The sequence below is a fragment of the Gavia stellata genome, chromosome 2 (assembly GCF_030936135.1).
Source record: "Gavia stellata isolate bGavSte3 chromosome 2, bGavSte3.hap2, whole genome shotgun sequence".
NCBI classification, from domain to species: Eukaryota; Metazoa; Chordata; class Aves; order Gaviiformes; family Gaviidae; genus Gavia; species Gavia stellata.
Genome location: NC_082595.1, coordinates 21,000,360 through 21,024,282, shown reverse-complemented (window position 1 = coordinate 21,024,282; position 23,923 = coordinate 21,000,360). Strand labels below are relative to the sequence as shown.

At 37.4% G+C, this 23,923-nt stretch overlaps 1 protein-coding gene across 7 annotated transcripts in view; it reads left to right on the top strand.

Moving 5' to 3' along the window:
• The window catches only part of LTBP1 (latent transforming growth factor beta binding protein 1), a 205,301-nt gene that overhangs the window by 105,878 nt on the left and 75,500 nt on the right, over nucleotides 1–23,923 (top strand). For all 7 annotated transcript variants that reach the window (XM_059835783.1, XM_059835788.1, XM_059835789.1 and 4 more), the window contains 4 exons: nucleotides 2,449–2,551; nucleotides 8,212–8,283; nucleotides 21,136–21,258; nucleotides 22,836–23,003. In XM_059835783.1, the coding sequence (XP_059691766.1) occupies nucleotides 2,449–2,551; nucleotides 8,212–8,283; nucleotides 21,136–21,258; nucleotides 22,836–23,003 (466 nt within the window). The remainder of the gene's footprint in view (nucleotides 1–2,448; nucleotides 2,552–8,211; nucleotides 8,284–21,135; nucleotides 21,259–22,835; nucleotides 23,004–23,923) is intronic.

Here is a 23,923-nt window from a genome sequence, read left to right as displayed (position 1 = left end):
GTTTTCTTTACTGAAAGGGTTGTCAGACATTGGAACAGGCTGCCCAGGGAGGTGGTTGAGTCACCATCCCTGGAGGTATTTAAAAGACGTGTGGATGAGGCACTTATGGACATTGGTTTAGTGGTGGACTTAGCAGGGTTAGGTTTACGGATGGACTGGATGATCTTAAAGTTCTTTTCCAACCTAAATGATTCTATGATTCTAAGAGACATTATGAGTATGCTTCAGCTGAAAGATTTTTGAGCTTTTGGGAGCTGCAGCAAGACGTGTATATCATCTAGCTAGAGGCAGTTGAAACAGCTAATTCTAGCTCTGAAAACAGCCGAGCTGCTGCAGCAGAGTTGTGCAGAATTCCCTATTTGTGCATCTTGACAGCCTTTGTGAAGTGCCAGGCTAAGAGTTGCTTCCAGAAATGGAGGGGGCTCTAACTGACTGATCAGGAGTGGTCAGTCTCATACTAATCCTGCCAGCGCCCAAGCCAGGGGAGCTCAAGACAGCCTGAAAGACACGTGTTCACATAGTGTAAGCCTGGGTCTGCATCTGAAAGATGGTACGTGCTTTGATACTTTACTGTTTTAACACAGCCATATACCATCCAGGCCAGGACTGTTTCTCACCCCTTGGAACATGGGAAAATTTGATATAAGACCCTCTGCAGATGGTAGTGTGAAAATATACTCCTAAATTTACACAATAACGGAGCAGTCTTTTAACCTGTTTGGCCACTCTGTTCTTTACATTGTTCATGTGTCACCCTAAAATGTGGCTCAAGGCAAAAGTGGTGTTACCCCACATAGCGGTGATGTGCAGCGGTGACCCGTAACTTCGCTAAGTTGCCCTGGTGCTAGAAGCTCAGTTTCGTGAGAGAGGCTGGGACAGAGGATACTCCTGGCTGCTCACACATCCCTTACTTGACAGATGTCTAAGCTTCACAAGCAGCAAGTGCAGAGCTGCTGCACGTTATGCATTACGGTCCAGTGTTTAAACGGTGAACTGGTGCTGCTTTCAGTTTGTTGCTGAGATATTTCAAGAGGCACCTGGGGAGTATCTGTGAAAAAGGGGCAGAGAAGGTGGCTGGGATGATGTCTTGCCAGCCTGCACCATGCAAAGAGGGGACCCTTTGATGAGTCAGAGCCCTGACGTTGTGGGTTAGCCTGCTATCCTGTTAGCAGTCACACTGTGAAGCTACACAGAATAATGCTGTACTTCGAAAACATCATTGACTCATGGGTGTCAGTACGATTAAGAGCACACTGGAAAAATTTGGGGAAGGTTAGAGGAAGCCATCAGTGCCTGTGCACTCAGCATGCATCCCCTGCTGCGGAGTGACTGGGTTACCAGCCGAAGTGAAAGCAACCACAAGGCCACAGCCTGTGCCATAGGATGAGCCAGCTATCTTGAGCTTGAAAGCTAAGTGGCAGTGAGCATTTGGGTCAGAGTTTTATATGCTGTCAGGAAGGGAAGTTAGATCAGGGAAGGTCTAATCACTGTGTACTGAGGATTCACACTTCAGCACATTTGAATTGTTTGCTGCAGTGCCTATTTGTATCAGCATTTGCTTTGCAGCTGTTGTGCGCTTCTCTTGTGCTTTGTGCACTTCCATTTTATACCTAATTGATGGGTTTAGATGTATTTTTGTCTGCATCTCGGAAATACATTTAAGCTTTCTTTACCATACAAAATGGAAGAAAATTGCAAAAGTCAAGAACATAACTAAGTATTTTGTAAGATTCTGAAAATTAGTATTCTTATTAGTAAAAAGCATAATAAGAATATTCTTGGTCAGGCAAAAAAAGAATATTGACCTCAGAAATTATTGCAAGATTAATTTCAGTATTTGCATTGGGAAAGACACTTGTTTGGAATAATACAGACATCACTAACTTCAGCTTCAGTCATCTTATCTGAGTTACCTTCTTTAGTATCTGGGCAGCAGAATCTGTCACTATAATTTGGCAATTTTCAGTAAGTGGTCATAAACGTTAAACAAAAGTTGGCAGGAAGTTGAGGCTTTTTAGTAGGGAATAACATTATAGAAATCACAGGCATACTTTTGTCTTTCTTTAAGAAAGTAATTAGAAAGGTATTTGAGATAATTTATACAGCTTTTGAAAAATGGATGAGCACATTTTTATGAAGAAAAATGTATGGAATAGGTGCCAGTGGCGAGTTAACTCACTCATTCCTATGATATACTGTTCTCTTCTGTTTCTTTCTCCTTCATTTCAAGTTGACACAGGAGAAGATTATCATATCACCTAATTTGCTCATGCCTGTGTAGAGAGCTATTGCAATGCATGGGCAGTATTTAAATTCAGCTAAGAGCTCCAGTGAATCTTCATTGTCTCAGCAAGAGGTTGACCCAAGATGACTGAAAAAGAACATTGTACTAGAAGTGAGCATCATACAGTATCATTAACCAGAGTACTTTTTACCTGACTATTCCAGTGTGGCAAAGCACTTCCTGGCCTTTCCAAGCAAGAAGACTGCTGTGGAACCGTGGGTACTTCCTGGGGTTTTAACAAATGCCAGAAATGTCCCAAGAAGCCATGTAAGTGCTATTTTGTTGTTATTCTCTGGATCAGTTTATGGCTTTTTTTCCCCCTCAAGTAGTATTTTTCCTTTTTCAAAAAATAAAAGGAACCTAGTAGAAAGGAAATGCTATGGTTTGATTAGGGACAGGTTGCAGAGACTGGAATTCCTCTGCATGCCAGCAGAGTTACAATACGCAGGCACTCAGTGCAGCCAGCAAAGTTAACGTCATTGGGTTTTTTTTCCCATTCCTCCTCCTTTAAGTCAGTGATGCACTGTTGCGTTTTCTCAGTGCAGGAAGGATAATGACATTGAATCATCTTGCCTTTTCCAGCTGGATTTATTTTTTAAAAAGTTTGCACAGAAATGTTAAATTATAGAGGCACCAGTTACTGCTTGGAGAGAACGCAGTGACCTCTTGGGACTGCAGATGAACTTTCAAGTGTGAAGCCAAAGTTTTCCAGGCTCTAAATTGGCGGTTATATTTTTTTGCTCTGTTTTTGAAATATCTTCTTCAACAATTAAGCAATGACAAAGACTTTCTTCACTGTTTTGTTATGATTTGACATCATATTATAATGAGAAAGAAATTCCAAATTATTTACATGATAGGTGAAGCCAGTCTCTCAAACTTTTTGTGAATGACATTATTGTTGCACAGGAATAGTAATACTTCTCTGTCATGTCATATTTTCATCACTGAATGGAAGATGAGAAAAGATAATGTAATCTCTGTTTTGCAGATGGAGTGGACTTGCATTTAGTGGGCCAAAAATAGTGTAAGGAGTTGCAGTCATTCTTCCCTAGGTCTTCTAGGCCCCTGTTATTTTTACAGATAGCAACACTGGAAACATGCTCGGTGTTTGATTTTTTTGGAAGCGTATTTTTGTCCGCAAGTCTTAATATGGACATAAATACAATTCCTGCAGAAGATCTACTGTTACTCCTACTTCTCTGATTCCTCCTTCCACAGGAGAGTCTGATACAAATTTATACTGACTCAGTCTGATCTGCTAGTTTATGAAGCATTTAAATTTTGTGTTTTGGAGTATGTTTATCTTCTCATTTGCTTCCAAAAGAGAGCCTCCTTGGGGTCTTTGAGGTCCATAGTTAATAAAAGACTCAGGTATCTGAATTTTTATTCCTGTAGCACATAAATACAGTTTCTAACAGAGACACGCATTCTGTACTGGTGTATGAATTGTGAAATCTGTCCCGATTTTGTAGCTTTCTCTAAAGAAGTAGCAATTTATATATAGCTTTCTCCAAAGAAGTAGCAATTTAACTACTTCTATTTAACTAATTTAACTAACTTTAAAGTTTTGTTCATGAGAAGCATGTGGGCGTGCAAAATGTTGCTTAGTGGATATAGGAGTGCCATGGGAAAATGGCACAGAAGCCTGAAATGTACTTCAACCAAAAACTGGTTGGAACTACCAATACAAATTTTTGGTGCCTGGTTTGAAAGGAAGCCCATGTGCTGGTTCTTCATAGCTCAGGTAAAACACTGGTCTTCTCAGCCTGGAATCCCCAGTGGACATCGTGTTGATCAGGCAGCTGCTTAACGCCAACATGCTTGGCATGGTGTTAAGAGCAAGCAAATGGAAACACTGGGGACAAACCGTGTCCAAAATCCTGGTCCTCAGATGCTTCCTAGGTGGGTACAGAGAAGTGCCTGAACTCACCCTAAAACCTCTCCTGAAGGGAAGTCAACCACCATTTTTTCAAAGCACTGAGTAAGAATAATTTTTTTAAATGCTAATGAGATGAGCACTGTCCTTTATAATAAAAGCTTAATGGCTAGCATACTTGCTTAAGATGGGGCAATTCAGAGTTCCTTTATCTGCCAGAAGAATTTCTAATCTACATTTTATACCTATGAGGAGATGCCCTAACCCGTAAAATGTAGAAACAATTCTTGGAACAGGACTGGGAACCCAGTCTCTTTCCCAGTGTCCTTAATTACTTATGGTATGAGTCACGCTCCCTTCTGCTTTCTGGCTCAATCTGGAATTGGTTTTTTTTGAAAATAACTGTACAATTTCAAGAGGAGACAGAGAATGTTGCCACTTGGAATAATCCTGTCCTTGTTATTAAAGCATTCCTGGAAAGTAAGGGTTTGTGTCTCCTAGACATAATGGGATACATTTCTCTTATTTCTAGGTGGGAACTCTCACTGTACAATAGTGTTTTAAGAAGGGAGGAGGAGGCGGGTACACTGTCTGTTTTCTCCAGATTAAAATACAGTGTCATCTACCACTACATTATATCAAGAGTATGATTTGGTAGGTGTACGCTTCAAGAATATTCACTGAATCTGTAAGGAAGCTTTGGTAGAGGTATATGTAATTTCTTAGTCTAGATTTGATTTAGGAATGAGTTGTGCATGATGCTGTTCAATCATGCCACGATTTATGGCAATTCTGCATGAATGCAAATGGTGAATTTTCAGATTTCTAAGAACTTCAGGTGATAAATTTGGAGTGTTGCAGGAGTTTAATTAAACTTACAGCATCTTAAAGTTTTATAGGTATTCAATGTGAACTTAGGCACACAAATTGTTTTGGATCTGGGCCTAAGTGTACTTTGGGCGTAGGTATCAAATTAAGACTCATGTCAGTATCAAAGTGTTATGCTTCTGTAGAGCCAAAAATTTCCAAAGATAAATGTAAATTTATTATAAGATTTATTGAAAAGGTGGAGTGCCTGCTTAAGGATTTATATTTCATCAAGTATTTTTATTTTTTTCACTATAATGAGAATGTTTCAGTGGTAAAAAGAGTATGCATATATATATTTTTTATATATTTATATATGTGTGTATATGATATTGGATGGAAAAACTTGGGAGTCAAGTAAATTATTAGTAAATTATCAGTTAAGTGGTGTCCATGGTAGTGTCTCAGCAGGCAAAGTTAGTCCCACGTCATTTTGACCTGTTCTGATACTTCACTAAGTTGGTATTACCCTTTTTATCATAGACCTTTTGGAAGCAAACAGGATTCCTTTTGCTTTTATGGTTTTATGCTTCATAAATTTCATTTAAGATTGACCTGTTTTTATAATAATATGTAAACAGGTTGCATTTAATGTAATCTTCTGCAAAACCCACTTCAGCAAAATATTTAAGCGTATACTTCAGTCTCATTAGCAGGCACTTTTCTTCTCTCTTCAGTCAACTACTTAAGGATGTACTTAAGTCTGTGTGTGTCTTGTTTCCATGGGCTTAAATAGGGTTTTGTCACTTTGTAAAGATGCACTCGCATATTTTGGGTAATAGCCACTGCTCAGTCAGGGCTTCTGTCTTGTTACAAAGTCAAGTGCCTTGGCCTGAGACAGCTCCCATGTCTGTAAGTTTACGGGTTATTCAGTATTACTGAAAAATAAAAGAAGAAATTTTGGAACAGATCTCCATTTCTGAGGGCTTCTACAGAAGACAACTTTTAAGACAAAGTGCATTTCTGTGTTACATGGGGAATGTTATGATCATTCAGGCTTCTTGCTAACAGTTAGTAATTACAAACACGTCTAAGTGAGTAAAGGGTAAGTAATGTAGGACTCCATCCAGCTCCCACATTGATCACTAGCCATCACTGAATAAGCTCCTTACTCTACTGCGACCTGTTTACATTGCTGCTCTTTGTAGAAGGAAGAAAACAGCTGCTAGTAAGCCGCTATTTCCTGTTCAGTGTGGGACTAGGAGGATGAGGAGGGAGGGAGAAAGTGCACTCCACCACTTCACTTTCTAGAGCAGCTGAGTCACCCTGGAAAGGAAAATGCGGTGCAGCACTGGAAAAGGCCTGGCATAGCTTATGGGCTGGTCTCCATCTACAACTGGAAGAGCTCTGCTCTTCCTCTGTTTTCCTCCACCAGGCTGTACTGCAGGGTACCATTCCTGCCCACAAAAAGTTAGAGACACTCTCTTGGTTTTAGTGTGAATTGAATCAGGTCTGTAATGGCAAACACAGATAAGTTAGGACATAATCAGTGCAATTATGAATCTGACTCTGCCAACATAAGCGTTAGGAGTTTCGCTGATATTTTTGGGGACCAGGAATAGGCTAATGCATTGCGCTTTTGAAAATCTCACATTAAATTTCAACTGTTTTTAATATTAACATTGTGAAAAGATTAGAGCTGCCTTGAAAATAAATGTGTAGCTGCCACTTTTTTGTTGAGAGACAAAATTTTCAAATTTTAATTTGTGTTAAAATGGTTATGGTCAATGTAAAGATGGAAAAGTATGTGTTCAAAACTATAAGAACATTGTTGCTGTATTTTGACCCATGCTATTTTTGTGTTTAACCATTTAAGCAATCTATAAGAAGAATCTTAATGTTCTAATTAAGCAATAATTTTAAATAATTCACAGCAATTTGAAATAAAGTTATTGCACTCCAAAAGCTCCTACTCAAGATTATCACTTAAATCTTTCCAAAGAATAGGAAAAACTTTAGAACTAATGAAAATAATTCTTTTTTTTTCTTTTTTTCCACCCTTCTAGTCAACCAGTTACCAGTTTTAATGTAAGCTGCAAGGATAAATGTGCAATTCAGGCATTATATGTGAAGTGAAGCCAATTGAAAACATTATCTTGCTCAGTTCTGTCTTATTTGACTGTTTATATACAGTAAAGATGGAAAGTAATGTGTTTGATTTTTTTTTTTTTTGGCCTCCTGAATATTTAGAACACTTTCTAAGGAAAACAAAAGATCTGACCAAATGTGAGGTATCTCTGTTGTAGCATTCAAATTATGAAAAACTCTCTTGATTCTTATTCAAGGCACTTGTGTGATCATAGTGCCAAAAGTTTAGTCCTATATGTTTAATAAAGTACTGGGCTTTGCCAAGAAGTTAGCTTTTAGTGCATGGCTATACAAAGAAGTTACTGCTCTCATTTATGATGTTATAACAGTTTAAGAATCAATAAACAGTTTTCTGTAGTCTCAAAGGCAACCTTAAGTAGAGGAAAGAAACAATCAATAGAAATAAAAATCTAGTTAACTGAACACTTTCTATTGTGGCAAAATTGAATTCAGTCTGTATTTTGCAGTGTTGTTATGCCCTTGACAGTTTACACTGATCTGCCAATAAGTCACACAGTCTTCTAAAATTCAGCAACTTTGTTGAATTGCTGAAAAAAGGCATTTTTCTTCTTTTTGCCTTGTTTTAAAAGTTCATTTGCTTCTATTTCCTATGTATGTCAAATATGTTTTTAATTCATTGTGGCAGGAGAAATGGTACCCAACAATTTTGCTTAACACTGAAGGTATTTCTGCTTTCTAAAGCTGCTTTCAGTTTTAAAACCATTGAGTTTCCACCATGAATCTTTATCTTTTCCCAATATGATATTTGTAGCTGGTTTGGGAAAGTAATTATTTTAATATTTGAGAACAACTAGGATGAAAGATAATGTCCTGATTTCAAAGATTTCTTTTTTTAAAAAAATATAAATTTGACTGGATAACTGAAGACTTAAGTGGTATACATGTTGAAAGAGATGGAATTAAGGTTACTTGTAGAACCTTTAATTTTAATTTCTTGCCCTTTTACGCTTAACCATACATAATAAAAACTTACAATGATTTTTTTTTATAGTTACATAATAATGTGGTTGTCAGGCTCTCTAAATAAGCATATAAATCAGCAGTATTTAACTGACACAATTTTTTTCTTCAGCTTACCATGGATACAGTCCTATGATGGAATGCCCACAAGGTTACAAGAGGATCAATGCTACATTTTGTCAAGGTACGATAGTGCCCACAATTGATTGTGTTTATTTTGAGTACCAGTTTTTTGTGACAGATTCTTTGATATTTAAGACTTAGATGAATGGATCTGGTCCATTGATTTGTATTTGGGAAAAAATGTTGAGGCTACTTGTAAGTCTTTCCAAATATTGGCAACTCCATAGAGTGGTTTTCTTTGCTCTGAGGCAAAAAACTTCTAAAACTTTTACATATACTCTGGTTTTATTTGATGATGTATAAAGATGATTTCATAGGAATTCATTTACTTTGTTTTTCAGTAGAAACACATTATTCTGTCAGTTCTTTTGCTAAACAGTGAACCTACAGACTTACTCAGTTAAGTCAGATGAAACTAGCAATAGACAATTTCTGTAATCGTGAAAGTATAGATTAATCAAAGAACAATTCTTTTGGACTTAAGAGGTTAGTCACAACAGTGCTGAGAACAGCCAGATAATGTCACTGGCAAGTGGAAATGAAAAGCCATGTGTACCTGGATGCTATATAAAGCAGTGACCCACACACTTCAAGAATGTGCATAGTGCAGGTGAGGATGTATGGAGTTAGATACTGCATAAGTTGTGTTACTCCAAGATTATGCCCTATATCTCCTGACTGTAAGCACAGCTGTTATCAAAACATACAGGGTTGTGGGATCTGCATGATCATGCAGCTCCACAGAAACGCTTGGGCCATTTAGATCCCCCTGCCCTACGGCGCCTCTATCTGACAAAGCTGAACAGATGACCACAGGCATACGCTCATTCTTTCTGTGTATCTTGGAGTATTGAACAGAGGTGCCAGATGAAGATGTAGGAAAAACTTAATTGCTTGTCTGACTTGTTTGGCACAGCTCAAGGAAACAAGAGAAAGGAGCTCTGAGAAGATGTGAGCAATCCTGCAGTGGTGGTCTGGAGAGAGATTTGGGAAGGAAGGGAAGAATGAGTTCAAGTGAGGCTGACGCTGACCTGTGGTCGGGTTTGTTAGTCATTGTTGACACTGCAAGGGTAAAAGAGGTCCCAGCAAATAGCAGTGGTGATGGAGAGAAGAAGGAAATGAAAGAGTAATTGGCGTTAAAGGATATATGTAGGCACTTTGGAGATAATTTTATTTAACTGAAAACTTTCAGTTAGCATGTTGATGAAGGAGAGTGCAGCAGCCAACCACATAAAGAAATTATTTTACCAACCAAAACCAAACAGTTTGTAGAGCATTAAACACAAACATCCCGCTGCATCCACTGCTGAGGGAGATATGAGCTGCTATCTGAAAGTATAGGCACTTGAGCCTATCTGCTACTCAGTTCTCTACCTAGTGGTTTACCAGCTTGCAGGGACAGTTGGAGGATTGTGAGAGAAAATTGGGTTGGGTCAAAATAGTAAAAAACTAAATGGAGGAGAGCTGCAAATCGCATCTCAAGAGCTTGTTCCCTGATCTGCAGTGGAAGACTGTAGAGTCCTCTTAATAAATAAAAGGGATGGGGAGATGTTGATGGCAACTTTATTGATGAGGACTGCAAAGTTAAAAAGTGAAGAAGGTGAGTGTAAGGCATAGATGGGCCACCTTTTCACGCCTCAGATGAAACACATAGATGGTGCATATATTTCAGCAAGATGTTTCCAGCCATTTTGAAGGAGATTTTATCATTCTGCGTATTAGTTATGAGGTTTTTCAGAGTCTGCAAAAGGGAGGATTTCTAACTTTGAGCACAGAAAGTGTCTGGAGGATGCCATGATGCATTAGTACTATCATGCATCCCTCTGAACATGGTCCAGGAGAGAGAGGAGCTTTTGATGTCTCCAGTAGTTGTGCGCAAACCCCACTGTATACACAATAGTTTCCTAGACAGCAGCAACCCAGCAGGCATTTGAAGGTGAGTAGGGCATTCAGTTTGTTTCAAGGGGTTGTACCTAGGTGTTGGCAAACCTTATTTCATGGAAACTAAGATCCTTAATCAGGGGCTACAGACAGTTAAAAAATTGCATGGTGCTTGTGAAGGTTGCCAGAAGTAGGCCAGGAAGTTGTTTTGCTGAGCAGTGACAGGCTGATAGAGAGGGAGAACATATGTCTCTGGGTAGGAGCATAAGAGGAAGATAAGTCCTGCCATGGTATTGTGCAGAAATAGATCCGTACCTGGTAGGCTAGTCATTGTTTGTTGTACTGGGTTTTGATAGCTTTTCCCCTGACGCATTTTTGTACTACGTAACTAAAACTGCAAGAAATGTGAGGCTTTAAATAGTTTGGTTTATTACTGCTATCATTATTCCAGAAGAGAGTGAGCTGTAGACTCTAAATGTAAGTTGTAGTTGATACATGGAAACTTATAACCTAGAGTTTAATTAGACAATGGGAGTTGGATTATCCCACCAGGAAGTAGACTGTTGATGAATTGAGGATGGGGACAATCTCTTAACTTTCTGGAGAGGACAGAGGTGGTGACTGCTGCAGGTTCCCCTTATTGCCTCATCGAGGCTTGGGTGGCTTCTCTGTAACTTATTGACTAGCACGCTCCAAAAAGGAGGTACAAATAAGGAAGGAAGTGGGAGAAAGAATACCCATAAAACAAAGCCAAGATGAAATTTAGTCCTACTGAAGTAAGTAACAAGATTACTGTTTTCTTTCAGAGGGTCAGGATTTTGACCTCTGTTTGAACGGTCATCAGGAAAGCTAGCTTTGTATGTGAAAGCTGCTGGCAGGGTGTACTTCAGTCCTGAAATGGTCATTAGCATGTGCTTCTCAATGGGTCAAGCAAAAGTGTCCTGTTTGTGTTTATATGAAGCAGACATGCTTTTCTAGAAGAGAAAAGGACAGGGCTAATGAAGAAACAGCTGTCCGTATCACAAACACGGAGCAAAGCAACAGCAATAGGTGTGAAGAGAAAACTGTTTAAGCTGCTGGCGGGGAAGTATTTGTATTCTTGTAATAATACTTACAGTTACATTGGAGAGGAGTGGCACAGTATATCCATATGCAAGTATATATTTTAATTAGATTATTCTTTGCTGAAAGGGTGTGCATGCTGTGTCCGTGCTCAGAAAGGGCCAGCATTGCCAGACCAAATAGTAATGGGGATATATTTCTGAATCACTCCCTGCAGCTAGAAGAGATTGCTGTTTTCACCTAGATATCGTCCAACTTTCACTGCCTTTGAAAACTCAACCCTAAAAGCCTAATTAACCTTTTGTTCCACATCGGTTTTGCAGTCAAAAGCCTCCTTAGTTTACAGAGCCTATGTAGTATTAGTGTGATTAATAACCAGGTCCTGATTTTTTTCCTTTCGAGTGAGTGAACTAATGTAATGAAACATTCTTCTCCCTAATGTGTATGTAGAACAACAAAGAACCATCTGTGGGTATGCTAATTCAAACAGTTTAGTGTAATTGCTATCAAGAAAAGCTTTTTCCCCCTCAGTAATTATCTTTTCAATGGGATGATTTATTACATGTACACACATGGATGCCCTCAGGCTGTCATTAAAGCCAAAATACAGCTTATCAGAGTTGCAACTTCTTTGCAGAATCCACATGAAATGCTAATTTCTGGATCCCTGTTCAGAATTATACTTAGTGTTCCCTCCTTCTGCTAATGGTTTTCTTGGAAAACTGAAATAGAATGAAAAAAACAGCTGGTGAAAAGGTTGGATTCCTTTTTCAGGAAACTAACATATTGCTGATAGAGCACTTTAAAAATCTTATCTTGAAGAACTGGAAAAATACCTGAACACTTGTTGTTTTCAATGAAATAAAAAGTTGTGCATGAAAGTTCTTGAAAAGTCCCCATATGCTTAAAATTAAATGTATATGAGCTTTCAGAAACTAGTACTTGTATGTTGATGGATCAAATTCTGTAATCATGTGCTCTGGGGACTGCAAGATTTTTCCCTTGGCTTCATCATGATTTAAAATAAATTTTGAAGGTATATTCTGCCCTCCTACATTTGCCCTTAAAATACAGTAATAAATTTGTTTTCTCTGCATGTTGTATATGTATTTCGTTACTTACAAGTAATAAAAAAGCTTCGCTTCATAAGAAATGCTATATATTGTTACTTAGCTACTAAGTTAACAACCTTCTTTCAAAGAAGTTCTTTTATGATGATCATACTGAGAAATAAATATCTCTCCAGAAACTGGGCTGGGTTGCTGTTTTCAAACACATAATCAATGTCCAAAGTGTGGTTCTGCAAACTTGCATTCCAGTAAATTCCATGCAGAAGCAGAAAACGAGTTGGATTGATTTCTCCTGTTGCTACTCTGTTAGCTCAGAACAAATCAGTGGGTCATTTCTTAGAATAAGCAACTGTTTTTCCTGTAATTTTTAAAAATATATATTGCAATAATTTCATTAGCAACCAAACCTTGTTGTTTGTTTCTTTTACCCCTTGTTGTTCTCACTAATCAGGTTATTATTGAAACAGTCAACTATAATGGAGGCAGTAAAATCTGGGTATTATATTTTTCTTAGAGCTGAGGATATTAATAGTGGTTAACAACATAGCTATAGCAGAAACAGTTGAAACAGTATTTTCAGTGGTGTTAGTAGGTACAGTTGTAATAGATTTTCATAAAAAGAATAAAAAATTATGCCTGCGTATTGAGGCAATTCGGAGATCATTCAGTCAGATGGCACTCCTAGTGAAGCCTAGTGTATACCTACCATAATGAGTCAAATTTTCAGCAATGAGACATAAATTATATATTCCAGTCTTAATTTGCAACATGAGATACTGTGCATATTAAAGCACTAACTACATGAAAACATCTGTCAGGGCAGATATTGCTAAATAACATTTAATGACTGACCACTAGGTCATTTCCCATTAGTAAGTTTCCTAGTACTTTGACAAATTCTAATTAGTATATAATTGATCTAGAAGGCTTGCTTTGCTTAAATGCAGCAAAGTATCTTAAGTGTATGCGCTTCTTATTGAAAGGCAAGTTGCCCGCTTTGCATCAAAAGGAGATAAACATTTTCCATTCAGTTTTATTACTTAGTCATTCAAACAAAGTCAGTTTTTGAAAAACATGGAAATCTGATTTCAGAACTAAGTGCAGAAGTCCCCCTTCAGAAATTTACCTTTCCATGGTGCTTAGGCCTGGAATCAGCTGTGGGCTGCTGATGTTGAGATTGCTTGTGTCCTCTGGCACCAGGCACTTGGAACAGAGGGGATGAGGAGGACTGCAGTGCTTTCTAGCCACAAATTTATTCTGACTATTTCAGTGCAGCTACCAGGGCTGTGGTGGTCTGACTAGGCTTTCTGCTTCTACAAGTTCCCTTTCTTGGTCCAATTTTCATAAGAACCTTCCAGATATCATGACTGCCCTAGCTGGAGGCTGTTGCATATTTAGTTTCTATGCCTTGTCATGTGTTGTCTTAAAAATTGTGAAATTATGAGTTGTTTTCTCCTGTTTATGCATGTAATGTGACTTTGAGAATCTGAATTTTTCATATGTCTCATATTGAGACGTATTTATTCATGTTATCAAAAATCACCTACCAAATGTGTAAAATAGAAAACGCATTGTCTGCAAATGAGATCTATTGTTTCAAAAGAGGGGTTATTATTTTAATTAATACTAAATCACTTCTTAGTGTTCTTCAGCTTATTTATGAAAATTTTAAATGTCTTCTAGTTACTTCAACACAATATAGTAAAAAAACCAAACCCTGATCCAATTTTGATAGTTGACGCTATCATTTCAGTTATCAGTTCTCCTGAAAAGAAATTTGACTGCATTCTTTACATGAATGGTAGCAATGGTTCCTTTCAAAAAACAAATTGAAGACTATTTTTGTTTACATTTGCATTGTTCAAAATTCTTGTAGTGACCCCTGACTTTTTTAAATTCATAGACTATTTTCTTGAGCAAAAATATTTTATTTAAATGAATAGATTTAAATAACGTACTGTGAGGAGATTGCAACTTTGACCAGAACACATTAATAAACATGTACATTCAGTTCTAGAATTCTGTTTTTAAGTTAAATGTTTAAATGTGGTTAAATGTTCCAAGCTGTGATGATTTTAATGAGCATAAATTCAATGCGTTAAGCATGGAGATGAAAGAATGAATTTCATTTTATAGGAATGTTTCAGATTCCAGTATGTCTGTAACCAAATATGGGCCTCACTCGCTGTCTGAAAAGGGTAGAGAGTGGACTTGCTCCGTGCGTCCAAATGAGCTACAAGGCTGAAGGGAGAGAAGACAGCTTTACACCACCTTAGTGTTTCCTGCAATTCTGCATTAGGCCAGCTGGGCCTGGGTGGTCTGAAGAGCTGTTATAACGGTTAACACAGCCAAAACACAGTGAACTTCTCTTCCCAAATACTCTTGCAGCTGGAGACTGCCAAAGGGAAACACTACAGGGCTGATACTCCAACTGTCAGCTTTTGTAGGCTGGTCTATAGCAGAACAGCTCTCTGCTGATCAACTAGTCCTTCTGCACCACTTCACTTGGCTATAGCAGGCATCAAGCTCTTCAGATTGTGTTGACCTGTTAATGTGTAGAAGACCAGTAGGCTGTGAAGCATTTTCATATTTGCTTGCTGAGGAATCTAAGTATTTCAGTAAATGGGCAAATTGAAGGAGGTTACAGTAGCTTTATGATGCACCCAGTAAATTGCTCAGCATGTTTTACAGTAACCGAGCAAAGCATATTCTTTCAGCAGTAAGTGGCAGGCACAGATCTCGTTATAAGTAGGCACAGGAATTTTTCCTAGGATTGGATGTTTACACTGGGCATGGTTTGTTATTCTTGGAGAAAGGATAATCAGGCTACGCAATGGTGTCATTAATCCTAGAATAAATCTGAAGTGATTCACTTCCTGAATGTGATCGAATTAGGCATGCCATTGCTCAAGGAAAGGTAGGAGAACATTGCATGTAGTCTTCCAGTAGAGAACTGAAGTAGTGTTGAACAGCAGCTAATGCAGCCCCCAAGACTGTTTCAGCCTGCTTTAAAAGCTATTATAGAATTGGAGAATGCAAGCAGAACATTGGAAGATAATACCTTCTGCAGCATGTCCTCCACCCCCAGCACAGAGTTCTTCCCTGCATCATCATACAGTGGAGAGAGAAAGAGATTGTACTACATTGTACGCTTCTGTGCACAAATACCTATACAATAGCGAGAGGAAAACCTTCCGTTAGGTGTATAAATGCTTTGTCACTTAAATTTAAGTACCTTGGAACAGAATTTGATCCCATATCTAACTTTTCTCCTTTTAAAGTTTTGATTCATATATTTCTTTTTCAGTCATCGCAATTTCCCAGTATGCAATGCATGTAAGAGAGCTGAACAAGTAAATCAATACTTGAGTGAAAGAGCCCGACCCTCATAATATAGATTAAGATGTTGAAAATCCACTGGGGTTTTAGCTCTTTAAGCAAGAAAGAACTGTTTAGGGAAAAGTAACAAATAAGGGTTACTTGTTTTTCAAAAGTTTTCTGGTTTTTTGTTTCTTCTGGACTATTCAGTCCTTCCCTAAATTACAGTTATTAGAAGAAAATAGGATGTTGTATTAATTATTGCCTGCACTTAGGCTTAATGAAATTTAGTTTAGTATTGTCATATTCACCCCATATAATTGGAAATGTGTGTGTGTGTGGTCATGAGTAAAAACTGAGGTCAGTTCTTCATCCGATTCTGTTAACTGGTTGAGGAACAGGATTCTGGTAAAGTGCTTTCAAAACACAGTTGTGTTTTGGGGTAATTCTAATATGAAATCTTCAAGATTGCCTTACCCTGGACAAAAATCCAAATAAAATCTCTTCGTGAACGCTCTTAGAAAGCAAGGAGAAAAAGCCATGAGTAAAGTAAATTTTCATTTTGATATCTGAGTTATCCATTCATTTCCATCTTCTATCTACTAACTAAAGTATGTAAAGTTCTTTGAAGGTGAAGTTGTTCTTGGACTTAGTAAAACTATATATAATTATTACGGTTTATAACAAGTTCAATGTTAGCATGTGTTCCCATCTTCCTCCTTCGCTTCTGTTTGGTTTTGGAGGGTTGTTTTTTTTTTTTTAAGTCATGAAGAGTACTTCGTTCGTAGTCACACTCTTCACATGAGCAGACAAGTATTCAGTTAGGAAATGGTTGGTTTATCCCCAGGAAATTCAGTGGCAGCGAGTCATTGACACATTGCATCTTCAGAGAGCAGGTTGACCTTGACACCCAGCAGACCTATAAAAATCTGTGGGAAGGTATCAAACACTAACTGTTCTTGAGAGCCTGTTTTAAGTTCTCCTTAGTGGGGAAGACTGTGGGATAGATTAGCAGCGGTTTGGTTACAGCGTCTGGGTTGTTTGAAGCTGGGAGTCAGCGTGGTGGCTGACCTTACCATATATCAAGCTGTGTGCTTAGAAGAGGATATAGGAGGCGCTGAGACACAGCAGTCTCATCTGTACAGTACTGCAGCACCACTGTCAAAACTCTGGTTATGGCAAAGCTTCTGTGCATTTTGATGAACTTGTGAGAGCAGAGTCACCAACAGGGCCTCTGGGATGGCATGTGGCTTCCACTGCCATCTCAACAGATCCAAAGGAAGAGTAAAGCTTTCATTTCTTGTCAAATTTTCATGGAGATGGACTACCAAATCTAGGAGCACAGTGTATCAAGGACCAGTTCCATGTATTTGGCATGTATAATACTAAAGAGTAACAGCAAGGGGTCAGGCTGTCACTCAGTGCAGAATGACAGTGCTTCTTTCCTGCCAGTGGGGTTACACCAGTTTATTACCATTGAGAAGGGTCAAGTCATTCACATTATCAAGCACCAACTATTACAAAATCAATGATTTATTTACCACTTCATAAATCATAAATAACAGCACCTACTGTGAGAGTTTGCTGTGGAGCCGTGCAAGGTGCTGTGTGGAAAAGCTCCTTGCTTAACCTTTTTCTTGTGTGTCACTAATGCAGAGGCTTTTTACCAGTGGAACGTCATTACTCTTGTTTTCCTTGAAAACTGAAAATTAGTATTTAGTTGTTCTTTAGAAAGTTTTATTTACATATGTATGATTTTATAGTACTGCTACATAGCCCCTTAAAATACTTCCTCTGTGTAGATGAAGGTGTTTTATCAAATTGCTCTACAAGCATGTTGTCAGTTCGTACTTCTGCCCAACAAAAGATTATTCAGACAACTTTAAAGTCGCTTTTTCTCTAGTTTTTACAATGGAGCAAATGAATTCTTATTGCTATGCTACTTTAAAACTGAAATATTTTTAATGTCTGTATACAAGAAATAGAGGGCTAAAAAAAAAAGGTCTGTTAATCTTGAATCAGATTTCTTTTCCAGCTGCCTGAACAAGTTGATTCCAGTGCAATTTGCACAGCGGGGCAGGCTGGCAGGTGGTAGGAAACGTTTTGGGTAGGTGGCCTTTTATCACAGTCTGAAATAAAATGAAGTCGATAGTAAATCTGAAAGGGCTTTTTCTTTTTTTTAACCCAGAGTTGCTAAATAAACACTATTCTTACATGTATGTATGTATCTTTTGAAAATTTGAAGTTTTTTTATCAACTTGTGGCTTGTTTCTGATGAATCCCTAGATAGACTTGTGTAATTCAGCATAAAGCGTCAGCTCAGTAATTCTATGAGCTCATCGAGAAAACATGACTTGGAAAAGAGGCATTAAAATACACTATAATTAAGTTATGCTGAAGCATCAGAACATACACAATAAAGTTAACTTTAAAAATTGGACAAATTTAGCAAGAGGAATATCCACATCAGAAAATCTAGAAGGAACATTCATCGGTACTTACATACATATAAGCTGGTACTTGAATGTAGCAGTGCCCACATTAAATAGCAATAACAGAGTACATGTGAATGGGGTGTTATATTTTTAAATACTAGACATACAAGAACAGTTCATCTAGGAAGAGATTTAATACAGAGGCAGTAATGACAGCATCTGTGAATGTTTCCTGCAGAATAGCTGAATGAAAAATTTGGAAAGAAAGATGATGGTGTATTGACGAGTTATAAGAAGATCCCATCTACCTGCAAATTAGCAGCTTCAGTAAATAATGCCATGAAACCTCCACTATTACTAGGCAAAACTCTAAAACGGGATGGTCCCAGTATCACCGAATGCATCTGATACATTCCCGTGCCAGTTTTTCTCAGCAGTGACATGAAATAAACTTCAAATCTGTAAAAACGTGCATCATTTCTATTTAGATGATATTTAAATTCAGTTTAGTTTAAAATTCACAATTACAGTTTATCTGTATAAAGACTTAAATATAAGCTATGTTAAGAAATTTTTCATTATAAAATCCAAATAGCACAGTTTTGCTACTAGGTATTACTCAAGATCACTCAGCTAGTTGAAGTCTGTAACCGGTAACTAGAATTTGTTTAAGTGCAAAGCCAGACTTTATACCCTCTTCTGTGGAATAGAATTTTTTTTCTTCATTTCCTTGTAAACGTGTATATATATGCATTTCAGTTCAGTAGCTAAGTTATTCAAATTTGAAAAACTGCTTGAGAATTATAACAACAGACACCATTTTTTCTTTCTACAATATACAGACACATTTCTACAAACTTAAAATATATGGTTTATTTGAGTAGTACAGATACTACTAGCGTTGTGAATAAAATGATTCAAATTCAAGTTAGAAAGCAGGTTTTATAAATGTTTTTTTTCTCTTCTTACCTAGCTGTGTCTTTGCAGGATTTTACTTTTTGATTTTTACTTGCCTATATACTTTCAGTATTCAAATAATAAAATTTATCCATATAGAGATTTTTAACATTTCTTAAAATGAAGCTCGATGCAAACAATGAGTAAAATCATCATTAATAATTTTAAACATTGCAAGTATGAATGTACTTATGTTAGGCTATATAATTACTTACCTTGCTTAAATACATGTAAAATGGTAGAATTATCCTCCTAGATAGGAAGGAAAAGTGCCAGATTTTTCTTAATGATGACACATAAGCAAATAGCAATGTATTTTAATGGTTAACAAACAAGAAACTTGGTCTTTCCTTGAAAATAAGAACTATAAAATTAAATTAATATTATTTAAAATAAGTGCAATCCTTAAATAAGATACTCCTGTGCTTATATGTGACACCTTCCTGCTCAAAGATTGGATGGGTCAAAAGGTAGACTGCTGTAGGAGGATGTTTCAGCAGGTTTTTGTACTCTTCTCTTATACCAATCTACTTTTTAAACAGCCCACTCCCTCTGAGGTCAGAAAGTCATGTAGTCTGGGAATTTCACTTGAAAATTCCTTTGAGGCAGAGCTGATCCTTTGTAATTCATGTGGTTTCCATCACATTTCATCCAAAGTTCTAGGATATAAATTACCACTCTTTGTCACATGTGGCTAACTGCATGGGGGTGAAGTTGATCCAGGTGGTGTCAAGATACTAGATTAGGTATAGCATTGGAAGAGCTGAGGGATAAGCTCAACACTGAATGTTCGGAAAAAAATCGCAGCTGACATGGCAACTGCGGGAGTCTGCTGTACTGGGAGCTTAAGTCCTGCGCAGGACAGGTAGCCAAACTTGTGGAGAAAAATGAAGAAGAAGGTAGGAACGTGAAAGATTCTTTCTGTAGGTTTCCAAAAGCCAACTCCAGCACATCTGTTGTATTTTGCACACTCAACTTCTTACCTTCATTGATTGTGTTGAATTGGGCAGCAACATACAATGAGGTAAAATAAAATGGTGAAGGTTTTATAAAAACTAAGAAGAAAGGTAATAAATATTATATATTTTAGATAAAATGATCACTAATACCTGATTTCCAAGGAGCTAGCTGGAATGTCTGACTTCTGCTTGAAGCTTGTTTACCCAGCAAGATAGATATTTTTTCCTAGCTTAGACGTAGGGAGGGAAAGTCTTATGTAGAAATAATGCATGCAAACATTTTAAAGCAGGTCTGTTTCAATGTGCTGACTCTATTTTTCTGAAAGAGGAGACGTGACAATTTATGACAGAAACAATTATAGGTTGGGGCATTTTTTAAATTATTTTAAGGTTTTAATTATCAGTGCAAGCTACGTTGTTACTGTCTCCTGAAATAAAATCCTAGTTTGGCTGACTTAGTTACAGATGGTATCCAGATGATGGTCGGACAGGTCCTATTCTAAGAGTAAGTGAATTATAGATACAAACCCAAGTGTGATAAAGGCCTGAGGCCCAATGCTGGGGCATGGGAGGATAATTCAGTGGGACCCTGCAAGGGACACTGATGCAGGTAGCCTCGTAACAACAAACTTTAACAAAACAGTTGTTAATTATTGCAAAGTTGTGTGCCCATGGATGCAATCCTTTTTGCCCCACGTCACATGTGTTCTGTGTTTCCTGAAGCATATTCTTGCTATTAAGGTGGTAAGCTCTTTAGGCTAGAGATGGTATTTTTGCGTTGTGCTTCTTCCAGCACAAAGAACCTTCAGGCACTACCGAATACAAATACTAATAAAAACTGTATTAAATGTGTCAAGCAGTGTTCCATCCTGTATAAAATATACTACATCGCTTACAGCTTGTCTCCGTGACTGTTCTGTGAGTTGTATTTGACTGCATCAAGCAATCATCTAGTCAGAAAAAGAGGGATTGATAAGCCAGTCAAGCGTATTTGTTTTTTAATTCAGAGTACTTGGGAATGATGTATAAAGGTAATTGTTTTTCTGTTATGTTCTCAGCAGTGTTTTAAAAGGTTATAAATCAAATAAATGTTGTCAGTATGGGAAAGAGTGTCGACTGGAGCGTTAACTCGTAACAGTTCTCCTGCACATATTTAAAAAAAGATAACTTCTGAAGAAAGAAGAATATGAATACACGATTCGGTATCTGATTATGTTCAATTTTCCCATAGATATCAATGAATGTCAGTTACAGGGAGTATGCCCTAATGGTGAGTGCTTGAATACCATGGGCAGCTACAGATGTACCTGCACAATGGGATTTGTGCCAGATCCTACCCTCTCAAGATGCATACGTAAGTAGTAGTTCTAATCAAAGTACCAAAATAGATACTTAGTTGCACTTTAGATGAGGATTTATTTGACTGGCCCCAACTCTTCTAAGCTGTCCCTTTCTTTTTTGCTGTCCCTGCCTCCTCCTCAGCTTATTCACTTATTAGTCAGTCTCACTTATTTAGTCAGTCTCAGTGTTCATGCCTCTTTTCTGTCTCTCTGTCCTGAAAGCCTTGGTCTCCACCAGTGGCTGTCCAGAATTCTTGTCATCTTTTTCTGGTTTTCTTGTCACAAAATTTTCAAGGCCACATCCAGCCTCCTCATACACTTAGTCTTTCTCACCAGCCTGGAGTTCTCCTTCCCACAATTTTTTTTTCCCCTCTCTGCTAGTTCCCCAGCCAAAATCATCTTTGTGTCCTGCCCTCGCCTTTCCCACCTCTGCAGCTTCGACCCGAGTAGTTTCCATTACTAAACATTCAGCCCAGGATGATCTTTGGCACATTTTCTTTCTGATTAAGAAGGATTAAAAATTAAGAAAGAATTAGGAGAAAGAAAAAGTTGTGAACAGCATGAATGCAAATATTTTTCTCTGTTAATCAGCTTTAACTTGGTTTGAGATCAACTACCTCTGCAAGAAGAGAAGAATGCATAGAGAACTAAATTTCTCACTTTTAAGTTTTTTTGGAAAGAATATTTACAAGTGAAAAATACCTCATTTCCTAAGTTCCTTATCTAAGCTATCTTTAGATTTATAAAATAAAGTATAGTCTAGAGCTGTAGGTGAATTCTTTCATGGATTCAGCACAATTATCCTATCCTACTAATTGATGACACTCAGTTACTGAGAAAGTTTTTCAGCATTTTGAAGAATTTCTTATCACTTTTCAGTTTAACACCAGAAAAAAGGAGTCAGTTTCCATTTTTGCTTTTACATGTCAAGTTGAAAATCAGATAGTCTCTATTTTTTAAATGAACTTATTACTCACAACTGTTAACTGTATGTGAATGTGGATGCTTAAATTAGAAAGTTGGATGGATCTTATCTTCCTGTTACTTCATACTAGTCATAGCTTATGGCCTTTGGCTCTTCCACAGTAAAACTAAGCATAACAAAATATAAATATATAATTGTCTCTTTTAAAAAAAAGTCATGCATGATACTTAATCCTTTTGCAGTCTTATTTATATAACTTACTGTCTTATTTATATAGCCTATGGCATGTTCCAGTGTCTGTGTAGGTTGACACAACTGTATATTGCTAGTGATTGACTTTAGTCTTCAGCAGCTGAACTTGTGTACAAGTGAGAGAGCTGATTCTGACTCTTTATTGTGGCCGCATGGCAACTACTGGTTTGGAATTTTTTTTTTTCTTTAAAATACTTTTTATCCTTGATCTAGGACGAGTTGGAATTCAGGAGTGTTTGATGCGAAATAAGTATTTTCTTTTATGTTGTGATTATGGCTTGAAATAGGTGTTCGAAATAAAACTTGTCCAGATGGTAATATTAATCCATTTAACTGGTGTTGGAAATCTACTGGTGTTTCTCTGGTTTGCTTTTCATGTAAACAGTAGCATCCTCTCTTCCACTTTCATTGCAGCTGATAATCCTATAGTTGCTGAAGAGAAAGGACCCTGCTACCGGTTTGTTAGTGCGGGAAAGCAATGCATGCATCCTCTTTCTGTTCAGCTCAGCAAGCAGCTTTGCTGTTGCAGTGTTGGCAAAGCCTGGGGCCCGCACTGTGAGAAGTGTCCGCTTCCAGGAACAGGTAAGAACTGCCCACTAAAAATACAAGCTCTTGCCCACACCCTATGTTTGTTATGCATGCTTTCAAAAAAAAAAAAAATCCAAGAATTGGTTTTAAACAAGAGGTGTCCATCAGTAAATTATGACAGTTCTCTACATGATAGTAGAATAATCACATATATAGTAGTTTTATTCATAGGGATTTGTGACTAAAACAAAGTAATTATCTTTGATATGTTGTGATAGAATTCCAGATTAACAATATTTGCCTCTCAGAATATGTCCTTGAACTTTGATTCTCCATCACATGAAAATAAATTTAATTGTACATTATATTCTGACTATAGATACAGGCAAATTAACCTAAAATCTAATTAATACTCTTCAGTTGTTAAAGGTACCAGTGAAAGGACAGCAGCTTTTGAGGATTAGGTTACAGAACTACATGTGCTGTAGTTTACATTAGTTAGTGGGATATGTATGGGAGTATCTCTACTTTCTAACCGTCCTTCATATTTTTACCATCCATTTTGAGGACTGTGCTAAGTATGGTGTTGCCTTCTTAACAATAAACTGGTAGTTAAACATTTCATGCCACCTTTCAGTGAAACAATTCCTTACTTGATACATAAAATTCACTTGTATTACCAGTGTTCACCTGGAGTCTTGCTGTTTTTTAAATGTATAAGGACTTGGAAAATACCAGCTTGGTTGGTCACCACCCTCATTTAGGCTGCTTATAGATTAAGATAACAGATATTATAGATACTGATCGCTGCTTTCAAGTACCTTCTGTTCCCCAGTTTTGCTTAAAACTTAAATGACTGAAGTTAGAGTCTTTAGTCAAAATCAATTGAATATTATTTTTTGTCCAAATGTATGGTCGAATTCATCTTTTTTAAAAGCATCATTGCTTATTGTAATATACATGATGTGCAGCTT